Source organism: Caretta caretta, chromosome 6 (assembly GCF_965140235.1).
Source record: "Caretta caretta isolate rCarCar2 chromosome 6, rCarCar1.hap1, whole genome shotgun sequence".
NCBI classification, from domain to species: Eukaryota; Metazoa; Chordata; order Testudines; family Cheloniidae; genus Caretta; species Caretta caretta.
The window spans coordinates 11,990,439-12,014,668 of NC_134211.1; the positions used below are offsets into that span (position 1 = coordinate 11,990,439).

General features: G+C 51.0%; 1 protein-coding gene across 1 annotated transcript; it reads right to left on the reverse strand.

The window, feature by feature from the left end:
- Positions 1-8,769: 8,769 nt before the first annotated feature.
- Positions 8,770-21,585, reverse strand: SERPING1 (serpin family G member 1). The gene is made up of 9 exons (XM_048852299.2): positions 21,531-21,585; positions 20,787-20,842; positions 19,235-19,322; positions 15,080-15,604; positions 13,729-13,866; positions 12,797-13,000; positions 12,287-12,429; positions 10,448-10,667; positions 8,770-9,751 (listed from the first exon to the last, which is right to left on the reverse strand). Exons 2-9 carry the CDS (start codon positions 20,829-20,831, stop codon positions 9,501-9,503), a joined length of 1,614 nt encoding a protein of 537 aa, XP_048708256.2. The 5' UTR covers positions 20,832-20,842; positions 21,531-21,585; the 3' UTR covers positions 8,770-9,500.
- Between the last annotated feature and the right edge of the window lie 2,645 nt (positions 21,586-24,230).

Here is a 24,230-nt window from a genome sequence, read left to right on the forward strand (position 1 = left end):
ACTGAAAGGTGAACTGTCAAGTTGGAGGGAGGTTACCAGTGGAGTTCCTCAAGGATCAGTTTTGGGACCAATCTTATTTAATCTTTTTATTACTGACCTGGGCACAAAAAGTGGGAATGTGCTAATAAAGTTTGCAGATGATACAAAGCTGGGAGGTATTGCTAATTTAGAGAAGGACAGGGATACCCTACAGGAGGATCTGGATGACCTTGTAAACTGGAGTAATAGGAATAGGATGAAATTTAATAGTGAGAAGTGTAAGGTCATGCATTTAGGGATTAATAACAAGAATTTTAGTTATAAGCTAGGGACGCATTAACTAGAAGTAACGGAGGAGGAAAAGGACCTTGGAGTATTGGTTGATCATAGGATGACTATGAGCTGCCAATGTGATATGGCTGTGAAAAAAGCTAATGTCATCTTGGGATGCATCAGGAGAGGTATTTCCAGTAGGGATAAGGAGGTTTTAGTACCATTATATAAGGCACTGGTGAGACCTCACCTGGAATACTGTGTGCAGTTCTGGTCTCCCATGTTTAAGAAGGATGAATTCAAACTGGAACAGGTACAGAGAAGGGCTACTAGGATGATCCGAGGAACGGAAAACTTGTCTTATGAAAGGAGACTCAGGGAGCTTGGCTTGTTTAGCCTAACTAAAAGAAGGTTGAGGGGAGATATGATTGCTCTCTATAAATATATCAGAGGGATAAATACCAGAGAGGGAGAGGAATTATTTAAACTCAGTACCAATGTGGACACAAGAACAAATGGATATAAACTGGCCACTAGGAAATTTAGATTAGAAATTAGACGAAGGTTTCTAACCATCAGAGGAGTGAAGTTTTGGAATAGCCTTCCGAGGGAAGTAGTGGGGGCAAAAGATCTATCTTGCTTTAAGATTAAACTCGATAAGTTTATGGAGGAGATGGTATGATGGGATAACATGGTTTTGGTAATTAAATATTCATGGTAAATAGGCCCAATGGCCTGTGATGGGTTTTTAGATGGGGTAAGATCCAAGTTACCCGGGAAAGAATTTTCTGTAGTATCTGGCTGATGAATCTTGCCCATATGCTCAGGGTTTAGCTGATCGCCATATTTGGGGTCGGGAAGGAATTTTCCTCCAGGGCAGATTGGAAGGCCCTGGAGGTTTTTCGCCTTCCTCTGTAGCATGGGGCACGGGTCACTTGCTGGAGGATTCTCTGCTCCTTGAGGTCTTCAAACTACAATTTGAGGACTTCAATAGCACAGATATAGATGTGAGGTCTTTTTTAGGAGTGGTGGGTGAAATTCTGTGGCCTGCATTGTGCAGGAGGTCAGACTAGATGATCATAATGGTCCCTTCTGGCCTAAATATCTATGAATCTATGACCTAGGGGTTACAGTGGACGAGAAGCTGGATATGAGTCAACAGTGTGCCCTTGTTGCCAAGAAGGCCAATGGCATTTTGGGATGTATAAGTAGGGGCATTGCCAGCAGATCGAGGGACGTGACCGTTCCCCTCTATTCAACATTGGTGAGGCCTTATCTGGAGTACTGTGTCCAGTTTTGGGCCCCACACTACAAGAAGGATGTGGAAAAATTGGAAAGAGTCCAGCGGAGAGCAACAAAAATTATTAGGGGACTGGAACACATGACTTATGAGGAGAGGGAACTGGGATTGTTTAGTGTGCGGAAGAGAAGAATGAGGGGGGATTTGATAGCTGCTTTCAACTACCTGAAAGGGGGTTCCAGAGAGGATGGATCTAGACTGTTCTCAGTGGTAGCAGATGACAGAACAAGGAGTATTGGTCTCAAGTTACAGTGGGGGAGGTTTAGGTTGGATATTAGGAAAAACTTTTTCACTAGGAGGGTGGTGAAACACTGGAATGTGTTACCTAGGGAGGTGGTGGAATCTCCTTCCTTAGAAGTTTTTAAGGTCAGGCTTGACAAAGCCCTGGCTGGGATGATTTAGTTGGGGATTGGTCCTGCTTTGAGCAGGGGGTTGGACTAGATGACCTCCTGAGGGCCCTTCCAACCCTGATATTCTATGATTCCTCTGGCTGAAGACAAGGAAATTGCCTGGCTTCGGGACGGAAGGAATCCACATCTGCCCGGGGTAACAGAATGTTAATCAGGGATCAGAGGGAAGGAGGTGGAAGAAACCCACCCCTGCAGATAGACACCAGTTATTACAACGGAAATCAATATGGATGCTTATGACAGGTGGCGAGCTGGGGCTAGAATTTGCATCCTTCTGCCCCAAAATTACAGGCCTCTGTCTGTAGCTGGAAGCAGTTGCGGGTCCCTTATTCAATCTGTGCACCCTTGCACTGTCAGCATGTATTCCTGGGCTTTATCGAGGTCTTGGGCGGGAGGTCTCTGGGGCAAATGGAGGGCTGGAAGGGACTTGAGAGAGATCCCTGACAGATGTCAGTCTAAACTGTTCTCAAAAACCACCATTACGGGGATACCACAGGCCCTCCTGATGACCCGTTCCAGAGCTTCACTAGCCTCAGAGATATTCCTAGTATCTAACCTGAATTTCCTGTGCTGCAAACTAAGCCAAGTGCTTCCTGCCCTACTCTCTGGGATATGGGGAACAAGTGATCACTAGCCTCTCTAAAACAGCCTTGGACATATTGATGGAAGGGAGCTGTGTGCAGTGGGAGGAGGGAGCATGTGTCTGAGGTCTTGGGGTGGGAGGTGGCTGGAGGGATCTTTTGGGGCCAGGGCCAGGACCATGGTGACTGGGGGGGTGCTTCGATGACTGGAGGGTTGAATGTGGGGGGGGGGGAAATAGAAGGGAGCTCTTTTATAGCCCTGCCCGCTTTCCCAGCATTCATTATGGCCTAGCCTACAGCTTCGCTTCCCAGAATTCCATGGGAACAGGCTAGCCTCCCTTAAAGGGCCAGTTAATGACTCCTCCCATCATCCCCCTGCCAGCCACTATTCTTCGTCCCCCTCCCTGCCTGATTTAATATGTGTATGCTCAGTGGGGAGAGGTCCCCAGGGCCCCTTTGGGAGTGATGCCATCAGGTCCAGTCAGCCAATCAGCATGTGACTTTGGACCATGTGTGTTCCCCTCTGGTGGGACAGGGTGGTGACTCCAGTGTGTTGCCCCCCCGTGGCAGGATGGAGCGACATCTTGTCCCTGACCTCTGTGCTAGCTGTGCTCTGGTCCCTGGCCCAGGGACGCCCTGGCCCCGCGTGCAATGTCGAGTGGCCCAATGCTCAGGACATCACAGGGCACCTGAAGAACTGCCTGGAGCACCTGCATAAGCTGTTCCTGGTACGAGAGGGGTTTGCCATTCCCCCATGGGACCCATCCTCGCTTGGGCCCTCCCCATGGGACCCCCTACCCTGGCCATCTTCCCCCCATGGGCCACCCACCCTGCACAGATCCCCTCCATGTGATCCCTGCCTTGACCATCGCAATACCAGGAACCACCCTGCTCAGGCCCTCTGCCCCACATGCCCCCCCACACCTGCCCCCTATGGGAACCACCCATCCTGGCCATCTCTCCCACTGGTCAGGCCCTCCCCTGCTTCATGGGAACCCTATCCTGGCCATTCCCCCCCATGGGACCCCCACTCTGCTCATCTTCCCTTTGGGATGCTCGCCCTGACCATCTTCATTCCCATGGGGTCACCCTGCTCAGGTCCTCCCTCACAGGCCCACACACCTCGCTCAGACCCTCCCAGGGCCCCCACCCACCCAGCCCCTCATCATGCATCTCCATGCTTGCAGGAAGAGGGTTACAAAGATGGAGAAAAGAGGAGCCGTGTCTGCCTCCCGACGAGCAAGGCTGGTGACGGGGCCACGCAGCTGGTAAGGACACCCATGGACCTTCCCAGTGCGGGCAGCAGGTGCCCGGTGACTTGGAGGGGGCAAGGCTGGATTGAGATCTTCCAGCCTAATGACAAGTCATTGGCATCTCAGGGGTCACACTTGGGACCTGCAAGCGTGCACTTCTCCTGCCTGAGCTAAGGGGCCCTGCTGCATTGTCTGAAACTGCAGCCAATCTCTACTGGCAACCCAGCCCTCATGAGAGGGGACAGAGCCCTGCACTGCGTGGGGGTGGGTTACACTTTCTTTCCCCTGGGTCTGGTTGGCTGATGGACTCCTGCCCTCCGAGCCCACGTCTCCCTCCAAAGGGAGCGGGGGCGAAACACCCTGGGGCTTGGTTCTCCTGCTGCTGCTGCCTCATATCAGCTCCTGCCATGGGGGAATTCGTCAGAGCCCTGGCCCTCGCCATCCTCCTGTTTTGAAAGGCGGATTGCCTCAGCGCCTGTTTCACTGGGAGGTCAGGGAGGCCCGAGGTGGGAACTGAGGAGGTGCTGGAGGGCTCAAGCCTCATTACAGCTAACAAAGCCTCTTTGTGGGATCATCACCCCTGGTTAGCGGAGGGGGAAACTGAGGCACGGACAGGGCTAGGGACTTTCCTCAGGCCATGTGGTGAGCTTGGAATGGAACCCAGGATTCCTGGCTCATAGGCCCAATAACTAGACAGCCAATAACTAACCACAAAGCAGGAGCAAGACTCCCCAAGGTGGCCAGTCCGGGCTCTGCTTTTCCAGGGGTTGTACAGACACAGAATAAAGAGCAGGACTGTGGATCAGGTCCTTTCTGGAGCTTCCTGTACGAGGGTGGGAGATAGCTCTGCGAGTGCTGACCCAGCTCCTCTCCCATGTCACAGGACATGATCAGCACCCAGCTGTGCCAGTACAATGCCTGCTTGATGCACCTGGAGAACAGCTTCTGGGGAACCAACCAGCTGCCGCTCAGCATCACCAGCAGAATGAGCCTCTGCCAGCGCCAGCTCTCCCACCTCAGAAACACCATCAGCAAGATGAAGGTAAAGGAGCCCATATCCCTTTCCTGGGACAGTGCTGTAGCCTGCAGATAAACCATGGGAGAAACCATTGCTGCCTTTAGCTGTGGGGGGAAGCAGAGCTGACATGTCTCTGCAGATAGTTTATTCTGCATGTAATTATTACTGCGCATTGGTATGCAGAGCACTGATGCTTTGTGGATAAAGCCCTAGTCTGGGATCCAGGAGACAGGGGTTCAATTTTTGGCTCTACCACAGACTCCCTGTGTGACCTTGATCTCAGAGCTGGATTAATGCAGCCCTGAATCCTAGAATATCAGGATTGGAAGGGACCTCAGGAGGTCATCTAGTCCAACCCCCTGCTCAAAGCAGGACCAATCCGCAATTTTTGCCCCACATCCCTAAATGGCCCCCTCAAAGACTGAACTCACAACCCTGGGTTTAGCAGGCCAGGGCTCAAACCACTGAGCTATCCCTGCCACCCCTCCCTGTGATGTGGTGGTGATAAGAGCCTCTCTTGAGAGGTGGTGGAGTCCCCCCTAGCCAGTGGGGTCACTCTCCTTGGGAAATGTGGAACATGGGTAAAAATAGTCTGTAATCGTGTCATCCAAGCCTGTATCATGATGCACATGGCTAAGGAAGATGAATTAAGGTAGCAGGGGCAGCTTTAATTCTGCTACGTCCTAACTGTTGAATGATTGACTTTGTGACCTTCACATTCTTTTAATGTAACTTTTATAGATGTAATTTCCTAGGAACTTTAAAGATTACTGGGGGGAAAACCAGGTCTCCCCCAGTGGAACCATTTCGACTCTAGCCTCAGTCATCAGCAGGGTTGGAACGTTTAGATCCACCACACAGAGCTCTGCCTCTGGAGCTAGTGGAATAGGTGGGCGCAGTGATAGGCTGTTATCTTCCAAGAGAATCAGACACTAAGAACATAAGAACAGCCATACTTGGCCAGACCAATGGTCCATCTAGCCTAGTATGCTTCAAAGGGAATGAACAGAATAGGGCGCTTGTCAACTGATCCATCCCGGTCGCCCAGTCCCAGCTTCTGGCAATCAGAGGGTTAGGGACACCCAGGGCATGGGGTTGTATATCTGACCACCTTGGCTAATAGTCATCAATGGACCTAACCTCCATGAACTTATATAATTATTTTCTGAACCCCGTTATACTTCTGGCCTTCACAACCTCCCCTGGCAACAAGTTCCACAGCTTGACTGTGTGTTGTGTGAAGAGGGGGTTGGGACATTTGGCCAGTGGGTTTTACAGCTATTGGATGGCAGCAGAGGAATAGTGAGACTCAGGATGCCTGGGTTCCATTGCAGGCTCTGGAGGGGATAGACCCTAGTGGTTATAGACCCTACTGCCCTGTCCCCGCTTTGCACCCTCTGCCTACTGCAACTCCTTCACCCTATCCACTCTCAGATGGCTTCTATCTTCCCCTCCATGATGCCTGGGGACCAACAGGGGAGCACAGGGAGTGCAGGAGAAATGGGTTCCCTGCTCTCAGTTCCAGCAAGGCAGTGGCTCCTGGCAGCCAAGAGCAGAAATTGTAGGGAAAGTGCTGCTGAGCACCTGCTTCCCAGGGCTGGTTGGAGCATGCTCAGTGCAGACAGAATCACTGAAACTTTTAGCTGCCTAACTCTTAGTCTCTACTGAGCATATGCGAGATGTATAAGTAGGTCAAATTTAGGTGGATTTTCACAGGCACAAAGTCCAGCCCCCTTGCAAGTGCTGCTCTAACCACTAGACCACACGCCTCTGCTAGAGTCAAGAACAGAAGCCAGGAGTTGAGATCACCTAACATTCTTCTGCTGTGACCCACCATGAAGGCTATGCTGTGACGAGAGCTGGGAAGATGATAGATTTTTTTGGTTCATTGGTCACTCGGAAAAGTTGGGGAAAAAATCCGTGTCAGGTCGGCCCCAAGCTAAACATTTCCAAAATTTGTGGTGGCCTGAAAAAATAAAAAAGAAAAGGTTTCTTTTCGGTCAAATCATACGTTTTGTTATGACAATGTTGAAACAGTTTTGATTTTGACCATTTTTGAATATTTACAAAATAAAATGAAAGGGCATTTTTTAATTAAAAGTCTTTTAAAACTGAAAAAATCAAAATGTTTTGAGTTTTTGAGCCTTTTTTGAGTTTTTTTTCCCTAAATGAACAATTTGGTGAAATCAACACAAATTCATGAAATATTTCCAGCTCACTGAACTTGCTCCAGACGAAGGTTTTGGCTGAAAAATATCACCTAGTTCTAGTCAAGCCTCCAGAGTCACTGATTTAATGTTATTGCTTTAACACCTGAGAAAGGGATCTGTGGTGAAGACCTAAGGACCAAAGGTTCAAACCTCCATGCTGGGAGCCTTCATAGGCTTTTCTGTTTAGCTCTTTCCCTGCTTTATAAGCCTGGCTTATTTCATTTGCATGACACAGACTTTCCAAGCGGTTTGATGGCTGGGGAATGTTGTGATCTCTCAGGCATAGGGGGTGACCTGCAGCAAAATCCAGGTGTTCTGTAGTTTGGCAGCTTTTGGAGGGGCGACTTTCTGACATTTCATTCTCCCTCTCTCTCTCTTTGTTCTGCCCAGCAGCCATCAGCAGCACCGTACCCATCCTTCTGCGAAGTGGCCTGGCCCTTTGCTGGCACCGGGTGGAGGGAGATCATCACCGGGCCTCAGCTCTCTAAGGAGCTTCTTGAGTATTTGAAGCAACTGCAGTTCCCCTGTGGCTGAAGACACACTTGTGTGCAGCTGGTGTGTGTGAGTGTATGCAAAAGGTGGGCGTAGGGGTGAGTGTGTAGAGGGTGGTGTGTTTGTGCATTGCTCTGTGTATGTGTGTGCATGTGTGTGGTGGAACAGTTAAGACCGTGGGTCGAATTTTCCAACATGCCTATGGGACGAAAGCATTTTGGCTCCAGACTTCCATTGATTTCAACAGAAGTGAGACGCCCCCTTTGTGGCTCTGGGCCTAAGTCCCGTCTCCGAAAGAGACAGACACAGGCGCGCAGTCCCACTGAGACTCTGGCTCCCGAGGGCCTGAATCACTTTTGAAGATAGGATTTAGGAGCCTGGGTCACTTGGATGCTTTGGAAAATGCACCCAGCGCTCCAAGCCCAGCTGGAAACCAAAAGCACCTTTGTAGTGAGGAATGTAGCTCACGAGAACAAGAGGAATACCCTTTCCTGCGCCCCTTGGCGCATGACTGTGCATCTCTTCATCCATGCTACTAATAATTATATTTCATATCTATTGCCTCTCTCACCTTCCCACCGGGGTGTGGCCCCCCTCAGAGGCTTTGGTGGCGAGTATATTTTTAAATAAAACACACAACTTTTCTAGTCCTGTGACCACTGTATACCGCATCTCAGCTCTTTGGCTCATTTGTATACAACATGCTGGCTGGCTGGCTATACCGCAGCAGAATATGCTCAGTCCTCAACTCGGCCAATCCAAGCGCTGCATGCTAATTTCCGCTTGCCTCCAATGGGTGCCGCCCCCAGCCGTCAAGCTATTGTTGAGTGGACTATACCACCTGGAGAGTGGAGTGGGGCTGCCCCATTGGATATGGTGCTAAATATGGGGATTCCTTAGGGCAAGAAAAGAGATGGAGTGGGGGGCAGTGAGGGGCAGAGGGAGGCATCTGCTGGTGTTATGGGATCTCTCATGTACATGTATGTAGATCATATTAGGATCTTGGCCTAGGAAATCCTTGAGCCAGGTCCTTCCAGGGGAATTCAATGTGACAACAACTTGCGTGGGGAGTAAGTAGATCTGGATAATGACCCCTCAAGGCGTTATTTACCCTTGTGCCCCTACATTTACCACCCAGGGAGTTAACCGGACCAGTGAAATTAGCCTCACCCCCTCCACTCCATAGCGTTTGCCCTCACGCAGCCCTTCTGGCTGCAGGCTCTCTGGGAGGTGGGAAGGAGACGCCAGGAAGCCAAAGTTTTCAGACTTTATTTACTGCTGAAAGAGGCAGCGGCTGCTGTGAGGGGGACAGAGTCAAGGGAGTGGGGAAAAGGGACCCCCCACAGATCAGCTCTTCCCTGTACATTTCAGAAGGTCCGAGCCTGGGATGGTCACAGGCTACAGACAGTCAAGTGGGGAGAGGGAGGAACAAAGGGGATGAGGGGAGAAGAGAGAGGGAGATGGAAGGAAAATCCAGAGAGAACAGACTGTGGTGATGAATGGGGTGTATTGGGAGATAGCTAGATAGAGGCTACGTATTGGGGATGCATGGATAGATAATAATAATCCCTAGCTTATCTACAGTCCTTTCCATCAGCAGATCTCAAAGTGTTTTACAAAGCAGGTCAGGATCATTATCCCCATTTTGTGGATGGGGAAACTGAGGCATAGAGCTAGACCGTCCCTTGACCAAGGTCGCCCAGCAGTAGAACATAGGTCTCTGTGAGTCCCAGTCCACTGTGCTAACCACTAGGCTACACTGTCTCCCAGGTCAGTCCCTTGATAGATGCTGTGTGTGAGATTGATAGCGAGGTAGAACGGAGTGCATGAGGATGCATGGATGGTTATGTACGGAGGGAGAAAGAGAGAGAGACAGACAGACAGATACCCCCCACACCAAAGCGTCACAGCCAAGCAACACTGTTCAGTGCCTGTGGCACCAGGGCATACCATGCAAGTGGAACTGGGCATGGAGGGGGCTGGGTCAGACTCTGGGGTCGTTGACGTGGCCCATGAACATGGGGAAGCTGTGGTTGTCATTCCACAGCACGAAGAAGAAGGGCTGCTGCACATCGAAAACCCAGGCGGTGCGGGCCACCGAAAAGGCCGTGGCAGCCACGGCCTCCACCCCTTCCTCATTCAGTTCCAGCATGGCCCGCTGCTGGGCGCTTGTCACCAACAGATCCTCTGCCTCTGAGATGCCGCACAGGTTGGAGTCATAGAAAATGCCGTAGTCTGGAGAACAGGCAGAGATGGGAGGATGTAGAAGCCACACCTCAGTCCCCAGGAGTCTGTCCCAGTCCTGGAGACCCCACCCTCACCCCGGGTAGAGACCAGTGCCAGAGATCAGCCATGGAGATGGACCACTCTGAACCAGGGGAGCCCATGATACATCCAGTGGCCTCATGGGACCAAGAGACATGGGACTGATCAGCTATGGGAATGGGTCATTCAAAACCAAGGGAGCCTGTGATGTGTCCAAAAGTCAAATGGAGCCAATAGACTTTGGTGTGTTGGATTGGCCATGGAGATGGATCACTCGAAACCAGGCGTCCATGATCCATCCAGCAGTGTCACATATCCATCAGACATGGGATAGATCAATCAAGGAAATGGGTCACTCAGAACCAGGGAGCTGTAGGGTCGGTCCATGGTCTGTCCACTGGTCTCACAGACCCAGTAGACACTGGTGTGGTGGATTAGCCATGGGAATGGGTCCCTCAGAAGCAGTGGTCTGACTCCACCCCTCAGGAAATGACATAATTGCTCATCCATTCCCCTCCAGGAAGTGATGTCACAACACCCCTGCTCTGATGTCCCTTCCTGCCCAGCGGGGGAGTGGGCTCTCTTGCCTCTTCCCCTCCCACCCCTAGTACCCCCCAGCCCAGCCCCCGCTGCCGCCATCCACCACCCATTCAGCACCATCCTTACCCATCTCCCCCAAGATGTCCATGAGGTTGTGGGAGCTGTCCAGCTTCAACTTGGGCAGGCTCACCACAGTGGACTTGAAGGGGGAGTCCATCAGCTTCTTCATCACCGCAGTGAAGGTCTCTTTGGTCAGCTTCCGCTCCACCTCAGCGAGCATCTGGGACACATGCTGGGGCACGATGACTATGAGGCTCATGTTGTGGGACAGCTGCAGCCGGCCAACCTTGGGGGAAGATGACACAAAGGCCTCTCTGTGCTGAGGGCCTGTCCTCAGCCCCGATCAAACGTCCCCTTCTCCCGTCCATCCCTTCCTGTGCCACAGCTGGGCCCCCATCACCCCATCCCCCTATTCCTGGAGTCCTTTCAATGGGACCTCCAAGACACCTGCGGGCGTGAACAAGCAGCATGTCACTGATTGCAGTCTTGGTCAGCTGGGGATCAGGCCATTTGGGCCTACACCTACCCTGCTGCCCCACTCCCCATCCCTGGGACAGCATCCATTTCTCCCACGTGCTTTTGTGTCCCCAAGTCCCGCCCCCTTCCCGTTCTTCATCCTGTCCACTCCCACGCCTGGGCAATTAGGGCTGAGTGACACTTTTTCATCAAACCATTTTTTTTCAACCACATTTCCTCCAAAACTTCCCACCAAACATATTTTGGGACAAAACAGTGGAAAATGAATATTTTCCATTAAATGGCTTCAGGTTTCAAAAGCCAGAAATGTTGCTCACTGACTTTTTAAAAAAAACTGAAAACAAATATTTTTTGCCAAAATCAAATTAAAAAATGTGTTTGAAACCAAAGAACACTTTTCTTCTTTATGTAAACCTGTTTTTTTAACCAAATCCTGTTTTGTTCAAACAAAAGACCAATTTGGTTTCTTACTGAAAATTTTCACCCCATAAAAAACGGATTTCCTTTTTAACAGAAAACTGATTTTTTTTAACCAAAAAGCATTAGATTGTTGCTCTTACCAAACCCATGTTTACTTTCTACCCAAAAACAACTAGAAAGGATAAAAAAAATTCTTAAAGAAAACCAATTAAAAATAAAAATTCTTGCCAGAAATCAATTTTCTTTCGAAACAAAACACAGTGGTTTTAGAGCACTAAACTCAGTGTTTTCCCTGCTAACAACTGATTTGCTTTCTAACAAAAAAATTGATTTGCTGACAAATTGAACTGTGTTAGTTTCTCGTTTAAAAAAGTCAAGGCCAAACAAACCAACCACCCCTCCCCCCACCCAAAATATCTCTGAAATATGTGTTGCCTGGAAATCATGAAGGAAACAAACGTTTTTGGACTTTTCCCACAAAAAATCTTGGTGTTTTGTGACCAGCTCAGCAAATAATGCTAGGGTCAGTTGGAAATGTGGGACAATAAGGACTTGCAGTTGTCAATGCTGACCATCTCTCTTAGGGTCTTATCCCAGCACCCAGCACCAGAATATCTGGGTGTCTTTCATGTAGAACCAATGCTGTGCTGGAGAAAAAGCTTCCCGGGCAATTACTGGATCCACGCTCTGTGGAGCCATGGATATTGGATGCCATGAGTTGAGAGTCCTCAGCTTGAGATCCCCACACCCCACCTGCACCTTGAGCATGCTATTCTGAGAAGCTGGCTTCACTCAGATGAGATGGGAGGTGGGGAGGGGAGAGGAGTGTGGAGAAGGGGGCACAGGGGACATCACTAAGTGACATTATGGAGGAGGTGTGATGGGGTGGAAAACAAGAAGGAGAAAGTGGAGAGGAGAAGGAGGGGAAAATGGAGTTGCCATTGGAAGGTAGGCAAGGCAGGGGCCAAGAGGAGAGGGGTGTGGCACAGATCACCTGCGGGGGCTCACCTTGGCCTGCAAGCTGGGGTCATTGAAGAATGCCAGTGGGTACTTCTTGCTGGTCATCATGGGCACCCTGATTGGGGCCTGGCCCGGGCGGTAGAATGTCTCATTCACTGTGTTCTTCACTTTAAAGGTCGTCTTCCATTTGGCTTGAGGGCAAAAGGACAGGGAGATGTAGCCGGGGAGCACCCTCAGTGCATGCCACAAGGGGTATCCCAGAGGAGTCCCTCGAGGGCAGGGGGCTTGAGGGGATGAGCAGCCTGGAGGAGTCCCTTGTGGCAGGGAGCTCCAGGTGGGCTCCCTGGGGGCTCGGATATCTCAGGGGACAGGTCTCAGTGGGTGCAAGTATCGCAGGGGTGGGTCTATCAGGAGTGGCAGAGGGAGCGTGTCCCTGGAGATTCGGATATTGAGGGGGGAGGGGGGAAGCGTCCAAGGGACCTGGGTTTCTGGAGGGGATGTAGGGGGGCAGGGGAGCAGGTCCTGGGCATGGCACGGTGCAATGCCCCCCTCCCTTACATTGGAAATAGACAGCGTTGAGCAGCACCAGCTGGACGTCAGGCTCCAGCTCCTTCAGCAGCCTCTTGATCTTGTTCTTGGTCACGTCTCTCACCCACTTGTTGATGAGTTGCAAGTCCTGGGTCTTGTTGCCACTGAGCTCCTGGGGCCGGCTGTTGTAGAAGCGCAGTGACTGGTTGAGGAAGGCTTCGTTCAGGGGCAGGCCTGCAAGCCGGGAAGGCAAGGGGATGAGGAACCGAATGCCATTGCTGCCCTGTGAAGCCCTCAAACTCCCCTCTGCCACCTGGGCAACACCAACCTCCCCTCACTCCCCTAACAACATTGCAAACCCTCTTCCTGACCATAGGAAGTTATACAACCCCTTGCCCCTTCCAGTGCCTCAGTTTCCCCATCTGTAAGATCACCTCTCTGCTGAGCAGCATTAGATGTCGGGGCCCTGTAGGGGAAATCGCAAGGGGATAACTTGTTTATTTACACCATCTCCACCTGTCCTGGAATGGGGTGGTCACAAAGAGCATTCAGGCTAATCCCCTCTTTCATAGATCCCAGTCCAGACTCCAATGCCCACTTCCCAGGAAGCAAGTCTGTCACCAGAATTGACTCTAGTTACAGACATGAAGGCAGAGAGCAAAGCCTTCTGCTGTTTGTAACAGCTCCTCCCAAAAAGAAACTGCATCACAAAACTAACAGCAACACAGCATGTCTCCAAAGCCTGAACACTTGCTCGCATGCTAAAAAAAAAAAAAAAGAACTTGTGAGGCTCTCTGCAACAGTACTGCCTTGGGACCCCTGCCATGACAATACCTCCTTCCCTGAAGGCATGCTGGAGAGGGGGAGTTGGAAAGTGCTTTGAGATCCTCAGAGGGAAAAGCAAAGCACTGGCATTTCTCTGCTGACCTGAGTGCCGATGTGAAGCCCTCACACACACTCACCTTGGCGGAGGAAGAACTTTGAGGCCGAGATCAAGGCCTGGGATTTGAGGAGCCGCTGCAGTGGAGTGTGGACGCAGATGAGATCTGAGGGGTAGGAGAGGATGGACTCCAGCCGTTCTTTGGTTTCGCCCCGGGCCCCTGCATGAGAAGAACAAGTTCTCAGATGGGAGGATGAAGATTGACAGGGCTGGGGAAAGGGGCAAAAACCACTCCTGCAGGGGGACTGGCCTCAGACAATTCCATGTGTGGGTAGCACTGGGAGCTGGGCTGGAGATTCATCCCCATGGGATAGCTTGGTCTCTAGGGTTTCCTTGGTTGGCCGGGCCTCCCCTTCTCAGCAGGGGCTCCCAGTACCATTGGTAACACCATCTCATCCCAGCCACCCAGCAGTGTTGCTTTGGCCCATGGCCAATGGGAGAAGGCTCTCAGTGCACCATCCCTGAGGGAGGCAGAGCTGGGCATGGCCCTGTCAAGATGGGAGTGAGTATGGGGGATTGTGGGGGGTGAGTGAAGGGGTATGTGTAATGGGTGTTTGTGAGAGAGAGGTGGGTGTGAGCAATGGCTGTGTTTGTGAGTTTGAATGTGTGTACAATAGTTGTGTGACCAGCTCTGTGTGTGTGGTGGTTTTGTGTGTGCAATGATTGTGTGTGTATGTGTCAGATGGCTCTGTGTGTGCTGACTGGATTTGTGTAATGGGTGTGTGTGTGCACGTACACAGTGGTTGTGCATGTGTGAAATGGTTGTGTCTGCGCATGCAATGGCTGTGTGCACAATGGTTGTGCATGCGATGGTAGTGTGTGCATGCATGATGGCTGTTTGGTCCTGTGATGTTTGTGTGGACATGTCTGGTGACTGTGTGATGGGTGTATATGTGACAGGGGTGTGTGTGTGTGTGCGTGTGTGTGATGGATGTGGGTATGCACGATGGGTGTATGTGTGACAGGTGTGTGTGAGATACCTGTAGATATGCATGAGAGGTATATGTATGATGCGTGTGTGTGTGTGTGTGTTTGTGTGAGACAGCTGTGGGTGTTATGGGTGTATGTGTGACATGTGTGTGTGTGTGAAGGCTGGGTATATGTGTAACAGGTGTGTGTGTGTGACAGCTGTGGGTACATGTGGTATGTGTATGTGTGGCTGGTGTGTGTGCAACAGGTGTGGGTATGAATGATAGGTGTATGTGTGACAGGTGTGTGTGTGACAACTCTGAGTATATGTGATGGGTGTATGTGTGACAGGTGTGTGTGTGTGACAGCTGTGGATATGCGTGATGGGTGTATGTGTGACAGGTGTGTGTGTGTGAGACAGCTGCATCTGCGTGTGCGTTGACTGTGTGTGCAACTGCCCTTACCCAGCAAGAGGTGCGAGAGCGCCAGGGCCACGCTGAAGGGCGAGAAGACCACGTTGGAACCAGTGCCTTCCACCTCGGCCAATTTCGAATAGAACTTAAGTGCAAAATCAGTCAGCGCCGTTGCAACCCTGGGGCTCTCCTCCTTGGAGTCGTCCCCACAGGTTCCCCAGGGGTCACTGGGTGGGCACCGCTGAGGTGTTGTGATGGGTGCTGTAGTGGTTTCAGTGGTCGGTGCAGCAGTGGGCTCCTTGGCTGGCTCCTTTTCTAGCTCCTTGGCTGGCTCCTTGTCTAGCCCGTTGGTCTGCTTCTCGGACAGCTTCTTATCTAGCCCCTTGGCTAGCTCCTCCACTGATTCCTTGTCTAGCCCCTTGGCTAGCTCCTCCACTGATTCCTTGTCTAGCCCCTTGGCTAGCTTCTCCACTGATTCCTTGTCTAGCCCCTTGGCTAGCTCCTTGACTGGCTCGTTGTCTGGTTTGTTGTGTGGCTCATCTAGCTCCTTGGCCAGCTCTGTGGTATTCTGGATCTCTGGTACACAGGGGAGACAGGTTTGCATAATTTTTGGTGGGGCCCAGAACAGTCCCACCCCCCCACTGCCCGCAACACCTGCCTTGTAAGCCAATATACAGTAACTCCTCACTTAAAGTCGTCCTGGTTAACGTTGTTTTGTTGTTACATTGCTCATCAATTAGAGCAGTGGTTCTCAAACTTTTTTTTTCGCGGACCACTTGAAAATTGTTGAGGGTCTTGGTGGACCACTTAATGATCTTTCCAAATGTTGTTTGTACCGTTAGCTGACTATTGTAAAGCGCTTTGGATAAAAAACCCTTAACATTTTTTTGTTCTACACATAAAAGCACCAACTCATATTTTAATATCAGTATGTCACGGAGCCCCCAGGCGATGCTCTGGAACTGCTCCCTACGAAGCCAGTCAGGATTCTGAGGAAGTCTCCTTTCTGTGAACAGACTGTCTTCAGGACACACAGCTCACACAACTTCCACCTTCCTGGGTCTGACCTGGGAGCATTCAGCATCCTCTGCCCCTCCATGCGCTTCCCACAGCGAGTCCGCCCAGGCGGGCTCCTGGGGAAGCCAGAGGGTCCTGCACCCCAACTTTGCAGTCAGACATGACTCTTAGCCAGCCAGTAAAACAGAAGGTTTATTAGACGACAGGAACATGGTCTAAAACAGAGCTTGTAGGTGCAGAGAACAGGACCCCTCAGCTGGGTCCATTTTGGGGGGGCAGTGAGCCAGACAACCCCGTCTGCACTTCACTCTATGTCCCCAGCCAGCCCCAAATTGAAACTCTCTCCAACCCCTCCTCCTCTGGGCTTTGTCCCTTTCCCGGGCCAGGAGGTCACCTGATTCCTTTGTTCTCCAACACCTTTAGCTCTCACCTTGCAGGGGGGAAGGGCCAGGCCATCAGTTGCCAGGAAACAGGGTGGTGGCCATTCTCTGTGTCCAGACCCCTGCACACACCTGCTCTCTAGGGCTCTGCAACAATCATACACACTTATCCCACCACCTAGATACTTAAGAACTGCATAGGGGAAACTGAGGCACCCCCCCAATATTCAGAGGAAACATTAAGAACAGTCCCGCTTTGTCACACAGTAGTCTTAACCTTTCTAATGAGATGGATGTACTCTCTCTCCCCTACCGCAGCAGCCCCTGAGCTGGGGCTGGGAAGGAGGGCTGTCTCTCCCCGGCAGACGCAGCCCTGGAGCTGGGGAAAGTCGCCTCTTTCTCTGGCCGCCGCAGCCCCTCACGACACCAATTCCCCCCACCCCCTTTTCTCACACGACTGCCCTCTCCCACCTACCCCTTAGTTCCCCCAAGACCACCACCTGACCTTACAAGTGCATTTTCTCCAGCGTCCAGGCACTTAATTAGTGGAGCCAGGCCTGCACAGCTCCACTAATTAGGTGGGTGCCCTTCATTGTTTCATGTGCGGCCGCCCAGGTGTGCACCTTAGAAGGAACTATCCACGGACCACCTGAACGGAGCTCGCGGCCCACAGTTTGAGAACCTCTGAATTCGGGAACATGCTCATTTAAAGTTGCGCAATGCTCCCTTATAACGTTGCTTGGCAGCCGCCTGCTTTAGCCACTGCTTGCAGGAAGAGCAGCCCGTTGGTGCTAGCTGGAGGGGGCTTGGAACCAGGGTGGACCGGCAGCTCCACTGAGTTTCCTGTGCGGCAGCAGGCTAGCAATTGCTAGGAAGTTCAGCTGTCCCTCTCCCCACTGCCCTGTGCTGCTCCTGCCCTCTGCCTTGGAGCTGCTCCCAGTAGCCTCCTGCTTGCTGTGCATGGGGTGGGAAGAGGGGTGCTAATGTCATGGTGTGTCCCCCCCGCTCCTGCCCCCTGTTCCTTTACCCCATCCACAGAGCGGCGGGCAGGGGGGGAGTCAGGGCAGACACGACAGGGCTCAGGATGCTGGCAGCAGCTGCGGTCTCAACTTGCAGATCTAAGCTATTACCAGCAGGACAGTGGGTTTGTGTGTGTGTGGGGTGTGTGTGTGAGAAAACCTGGATTTGTGCTGGAAATGGCCCAACTTGATTATCATACACATTGTAAGGAGAGTGATCACTTTAGATAAGCTATTACCAGCAGGACAGTGGGGTGGGAGGAGGTATTGTTTCATGATCTCTGTGTGTATATAATGTCTGCTGCAGTTTCCACGGTATGCATCTGATGAAGTGAGCTGTAGCTCACGAAAGCTCATGCTCAAATAAATTGGTTAGTCTCTAAGGTGCCACAAGTACTCCTTTTCTTTTTTCTTAAAATGGCAATGGACTTAGAGTGGTGTCAGCGTACTTAAAGGGGCAATGCACGTCTCTATCTCTCTCACACACACACAGGTTGTGTGTCTCTGTCTCTCTCTGCCATGCTGTCTCCCCTCCCTCCATTCGTGCTGTCTTGTAGAGTGTGAGGCTACATTAACAACAATGTGTTAACCCCTGAGGGCTCAGCTGAGTGCTAATTCATCATTTAGCAGTAAGGCATCCCCTGGGAAATATCCCACTCCCTTACTTCACCACCTCAACCAAGTTTCACAATCATCATTGCTGTGTACAATATTTGTTTGTTTAAAACTTATGCTGTGTGTCTATATATATATATAGTCTTTTGTCTGGAAAAAAAAATTCACTGGAACCGAACCCCCGTATTTACATTAATTCTTATGGGGAAATTGGATTCGCTTAACATTGTTTAGCTTCAAGTAGCATTTTTCAGGAATATAACTATAATGTTAAGTGAGGAGTTACTGTACATTTTTTTAAATAATGTACAAATGTGAGGGCTCTGGGGTGAGGCTAGTGATGAAGGTTTTGGGGTGTGGGAGGGGCTAAGGCAGAGGGTTGGGGTGCAGGGATGAGGGCTACGGGGTGGGGCTGGGAGGTTTGGGAGGGGCTCAGGGCTGAGGCAGAGAGTTGGGGTGTGGGGAGTGAGGGCTCTGGCTGGGGCTGGGGGCGGGACAGGGGTTGAGGAGGCAGGAGAGAAGGACTCCTCCCATCCCTCTCCCAGCTGGCAGCAGGGAGCTCCAGGGGCAGAGCACCCCTCTTCCACCCCACCCCACACTCATGTTGCACCACCGTCACTGCACATGCTCCTAGGGCCCCTCTCAGATCCAGCAAGCCCCCTCGCCTCCCCTGTGGTGGGTGCCGGGGGGATTGCCATCACATGTGCACCTCCCCCCCGCTGCCCCTTGCCCAGCATGGTGGTACATATCTCTCAGGGACCCCTCCTGGGCCACACATGCCAGTAGCACAATTGGCCTCCCCTTCTCTCTCTGTCACACTGGAGGCAGCTCTGCAACCTGCAGACTCCTCTTTCCCTGACCCCTCCTAGATCTCCTGTCCCTCCATCTCTCCCCCATCCTCTACTCCCTTCCCGGGTCTGCAGAGCTTCTTCCTGCCAAATCACATAGAATCATAGAATAACAGGGTTGGAAGGGACCTCAGGAGGTCATCTAGTCCAACCCCCTGCTCAAAGTGGGACCAATCCCCAATTTTTGCCCCCGATCCCTAAATGGCCCCCTCAAGGATTGAACTCACAACCCTGGGTTTAGTAGGCCAATGCTCAAACCACTGAGCCTCCCCCCGTCCTCTTGGCAGGGATGGAACAGAAGGTGGGTCCCATTGTTGGCTTCCTCACCTCCTGTGGAGTCATGGCCAGTAGCTTGTAAGGGGAACTTGGAAGCAGAGTGCTGTTTGTCCCCTTCTGCGCCATCCAGCCAATCCTGCTGTGCCAACACCATAGGGGAAAGGAGAAGGATCCATCAGATAAGTGAGATCCAAGGCGTGTGATGGGCTCCTGGGCACCAACACGCAGGGCAGCATCAAGGGGAATTGGATCTGGTACCAACTAAGGGGCGATTCACTGCCCCTTGCCCCTCAGGAACTTCCTGAATCTCCCCAGCTGGAGATTCAGCTGAGTGGGGAAATCCCCAATGGGTGGAGCTACAGGGAAGTTCCTTGGAGGAGGAGTTTTCAGGAGGCAGAAGGGGGGGAAGTTCCCAGGAGGTGGAGTTTCCGGAAGGTGGAGCTCTGGGGCAGTGGGTGTGGCCAGAGCACACCACTCTGGTAAATATTCTTTGTGCAAAATGTTTTTTCAACAAAAAATGGCTTTTTAATAAAAATGGCATTTCAGGGGCGGGGGGAATCTCCATTTTTGGATGACATGGCTCAGTTAAAAACCCATTTTTTCAGTCTCCAAAAACAGAAAAATTTCAGGGCTTAGGTGAAAATGTTCAGTGAAAGCAAATATTTCTGTCCAACTGGCTAAAGTTTTTTGCTTTCCAGTTATCAGAAACCAAAACATTTTCAGTCACTAAAACCCATCATTTTTCCAGTTTTAGGTTTTTGCTGAAATAAATGAAATTTCAGAAAATGTTACAGTTTTCAGCAATGAAAACAAGTAACATCTCAGTTGGAAAATTTTCCATGAACCCCCAAATTTTTGCCGAAGCAGGTGAAAATTTTTGGGTTTCCAGGGCCTTGAACCCCCAAATTTGGGGAAAAGTAGTTTTGGTGGCCAAACATGGAATTTATTTTCCGTTTTTTGTTAATAAAAACCCAAAAGGTTTTGCAGAAAAATATAGGCAAAAATGAAAGAAAATGGTTGTTTTTGCCAATTGTTTTGCAGGTTTAATCAACCAAACATCCTCCACATCCAGAGCGCTGACCATCCCCAGATGGGCAAGTTGGCATAGCTCAGAGCAACCCCCAGGTGACTCCAGTATGTGCCAGGATTGGGGCAGAGTTGAGCAAAGACCCAGCATGCTATGCTGTGCCCACTGGCTCTGGCCCTGTAGTCTGAAGAGTGGGATTTCAGGCAATGGAGTTGGTGCCGGGCTCTGCTATGGGCTTCCTGGCCTGAGCCCTACCCTACGACCCGGGCAAAGCAGGTGCATGTGGGCATGTGGTGGCACCCCCTGATTCAGATCAGTCCCTGGTTCTGGCTACTTCCACTGTTTGGGGGCCCAGCTCTGCCCACTCGAGAGGCACTGACTCTCCACTCGGGAGCTGATTTTCAGGGCTGTGGGTCACCCACAGCTGCCACTGACATCAGTGCTTGTCCCTGGTGCTCAGCACCTCTGTATCTCCAGCCCTAGGGTCCTTGGAGCATTCATCTCCAGCACTCAGTGGGTTAAACTCCCCCCTCCCCAGGAAGGACAAGGCTCCCCCAGCACGGAGGATGGACTCACGCTTGCGAAAGTCACCAGCCACACTAGGATCAGCCAGCTCTTCATGGCAACGAATCCTGCCAAAGCAATGCCCAGAAGTCAGTGAAAACCCTTCCCACCTTTGCCCTCTCCTGGCCCAGCTGCCCACAGTGCTGGGCCTGGCTGGGGCAGGCTGGGACCCCCAGGTGCACCCCCACCCCAATGAAGCACAGTGCCCCCTCCTCAGCCTGCTCTACCCAATGCCCTTTCCATTGCACTCCCTCGGCTTCTGTCTGTCTGGCCACCCCCTCTGTGCCAGTCTGTCTGTCCTGTTTCTCTGTCCCCCAATCTCCACATGTCTGTCTGCTCACCCCCTCTGTGCCTGTTTGCCCCCCAATCTCTATATCTACCTGTTTGTCCACTCCCTCAGTCTGTCCATCCACTCTCTCTATGCCTGTCTGTATGTCCCCCATCTCTGTGTCTGTCTATCTGTCTACTTCCTTTGTGCCTATCTGTTTCTTCATCTTAGGGCCTGTCTGTTCCCCACATCTCTATATCTGTCTGTCCATCCTCCCCCTCTGACTGTCTGTCCCCCTCATCTCCCTGCCTGTCTGTCCTTCCACACCCTTTGTCTTTTGTTCCCCCATCTCCTTGCTTTTCTGTCTGTCCATCCCTTCTGTGTCTGTCTCCCCACTCTGTGACTCTCTCAGTCTGTCTTTCTCACCCTTCTGTGTCTGTCTGTCTGTCCCCCACCCTCCCCACTTGTCCCTGTGTCTGTCTACGCACCTCTTTCTGTGCGTACGTCTGTCTGCCTCCCCCTCTCTCTGTGTGACTCTGGGTCTTCCCATTCTGTCTCTTTCGCAATCTCTCATCACATGGCCAGTGTGGATGCTAGGTTCACTCCCAGCAGCTCCCCACCCCTCTCGCTGAAAGCCAGGGGCTGAGAGCCTGAGCCAGGGAGAAGGAGGAAGAGACACCAGATGCAGAAGAGAGACAGAAGAAGGGCTGACAGAGGTGGAAAAGGGCTGCAGTCTGCCTCATATCTGACCCCAGACCCAGAGCCGCACCTGCTCCCTGTGTTCCAGAGTGATCAGTGTCCAAACCCGAGCCCAGCACTCAGGGCACAGAGAGCAGTTGAGGGTGGAGCATAGGGTGGAGGGGGATGCAGCCATTGGCTGGCTCTGGCCCCAGCCTGTTAAAAATTAAGGATGATTGATTCCTGGTGTGATTTCCCGTAAATCGGGGGGAAGAGGGGTGGGCAGCAGCTGACGCAGGGGAGGCACCGGGTGGATTCTCCAACTCTGTCAAAGGTGCCAGCTGGAAACCGGGACCTTGGCCCCCCCATGACTATAGCTCCCTGGGGCGCCAACCGGAGGCCAAAGGTACTGGCTTGAAGTGGTTTCAATCATATACAGGGTTTGCAGTTTGGTTCAATGAGTCTCAGCACCCCCATTATACAAATTGTCCCAGAGCCCCTGCTGGGGTCCCATCTCCAGAGGCTATGCCCCTGGACAGTAACTGATGGCGTAAAACTCCTGTCCTTGTTTACTGTCCCTGTTTGTTGCTGCTGGGATCAGAGCTCCATTTTTCTGGTTAGGTCAGCAAGCCACAGCCACTTATGAGTATTTCTGTGCAAGGGGCCCAATTCCTAATCTGAGGCTGGATCCTGTCTCTGGGCCTCTACTTGTGCACCTGCTACTTTGACCCTAATGGAAATGCCCTGATTTGATGACCCTCCTTTCTGAAAACAGGGCCATTGTGACAGCCTCTGGAGCTTACAGGGGGGAAAACAGTTCAACAATGTAAGAACAGCATGAAAGCACACATGAGTGCAGTAAGGACTCAGGCTTTATCTAGACACAAAAGCTGCAGTGGGTTAGCCATCCTGGATAGTTAAAGGAGTGGATGGAGTTATATCGGTATATACAGTTTATATCCACTCTATGAAGGTGCTTATACCATTATACACTGGGATAAAGGTGCTTACACTGGGATAGCTATTCCTGTGCAGGAAGAGGAATAAACTACATTAGTATAAGAAAAGGAGTACTTGTGGCACCTTAGAGACTAACCAATTTATCTGAGCATAAATTGGTTAGTCTCTAAGGTGCCACAAGTACTCCTTTTCTTTTTGCGAATACAGACTAACACGGCTGCTACTCTGAAACCTGTCATTAGTATAAGATACCTTTATACCAGAATGATGTCATTTACACTAGTAGCTGTACTAGTATAACCATATCAGAAGAAAATCACGCCCCTAACTGACGTAGTTATACCTGTGCAAACCCAACACTGTATGTATAGCAGATCTTGCTCGGGAGCGATACACTGACACAGTAACCCTTGAGCTCAAAGGTTACAAAGAGGACTACCAGACATTTTTCTTTGCATCTTGAGATAGTTTGTGAGCAGTTGAAGTGTAAGTCCTCTCATGTCCAGAGTTTTATCTTTACATCTGCCTGACGTCTGTTTCTTCTGGTGAAACTCAGAGAGCCTCATCATCATGTATCAATCTACCAATCTACATCAAATAAATGACATGCCGGTAGGGCCCAGAATTGGAAGCAAGTCACAGTTGGAGCTTTCTGCCACCTGGGGAAGGCTGGTCTGTGAAAGAGATGGAGCTGTCTTGGTCTTAGGTTGCAGTCAGGTCCCCTTTTCTAGCTTTTCTCCAAATTTCTGCAAATTTCTCAGAGGAGGTTGGAGTTTTCTCAAATACATTAGAATCCCCCTGAAAACGGTTCCCAGGCAAGGAGGCTACTTCAGGAGCAGTTTGCCAAGGGTTAATATCTGAGTAGTTTGATTGGATATCTAAGTCACATGATGTTATGGTTTTGGCCCCCACTGGTGTGTGTATTACAACTGAGAAACGTGCTACCCATGTGAGATCAGCAACAGTTGCTGAAAATCCACTGTTACCCGCACAAAATTCTCTGTTACTCACAAACTCTAGGGCACCCACCTTTACCCAGGTCCTAGTGCTCAAGGTGTAGCCCTCTTAATTTAGGCACCCCCACCCTTTCCCAGTTCCTAGGGCTCCAGGTAAAAAGCACCTAACTTTACCCCTCCATGGGCTCCAGGCTCTAATCCTCCGTGGGCTCCGGGCAAACACCCTTTCCCTGTGGACTCAGAGCTTAATCTTTTGTGGGTTTACGGGGTCTTTTACTAGTGAAAGAGCTGTACACAGTAATATACTACATAACCTCTATTTATTAACAATCACCAAAACCAGACTGCACATGCTACACATACAGTGCTCACCACTCCCAATAAGACAGATGAACTTTGCTTGATGGCCAGTCAGGACCAGGTCCATCTGGGGGACTCCAGTTTCTGCATGGTGTCATTGTTATACCAATAAAATAAAAACCAGCAGGATCTTATTAAAGGGAAAAAGGCAAAATACCACATTTATTGTGAATACAGAAAGAACCATAGTAAGCAGTTAGTTATAGCTATAACATTCCATTCAATCTCATATTT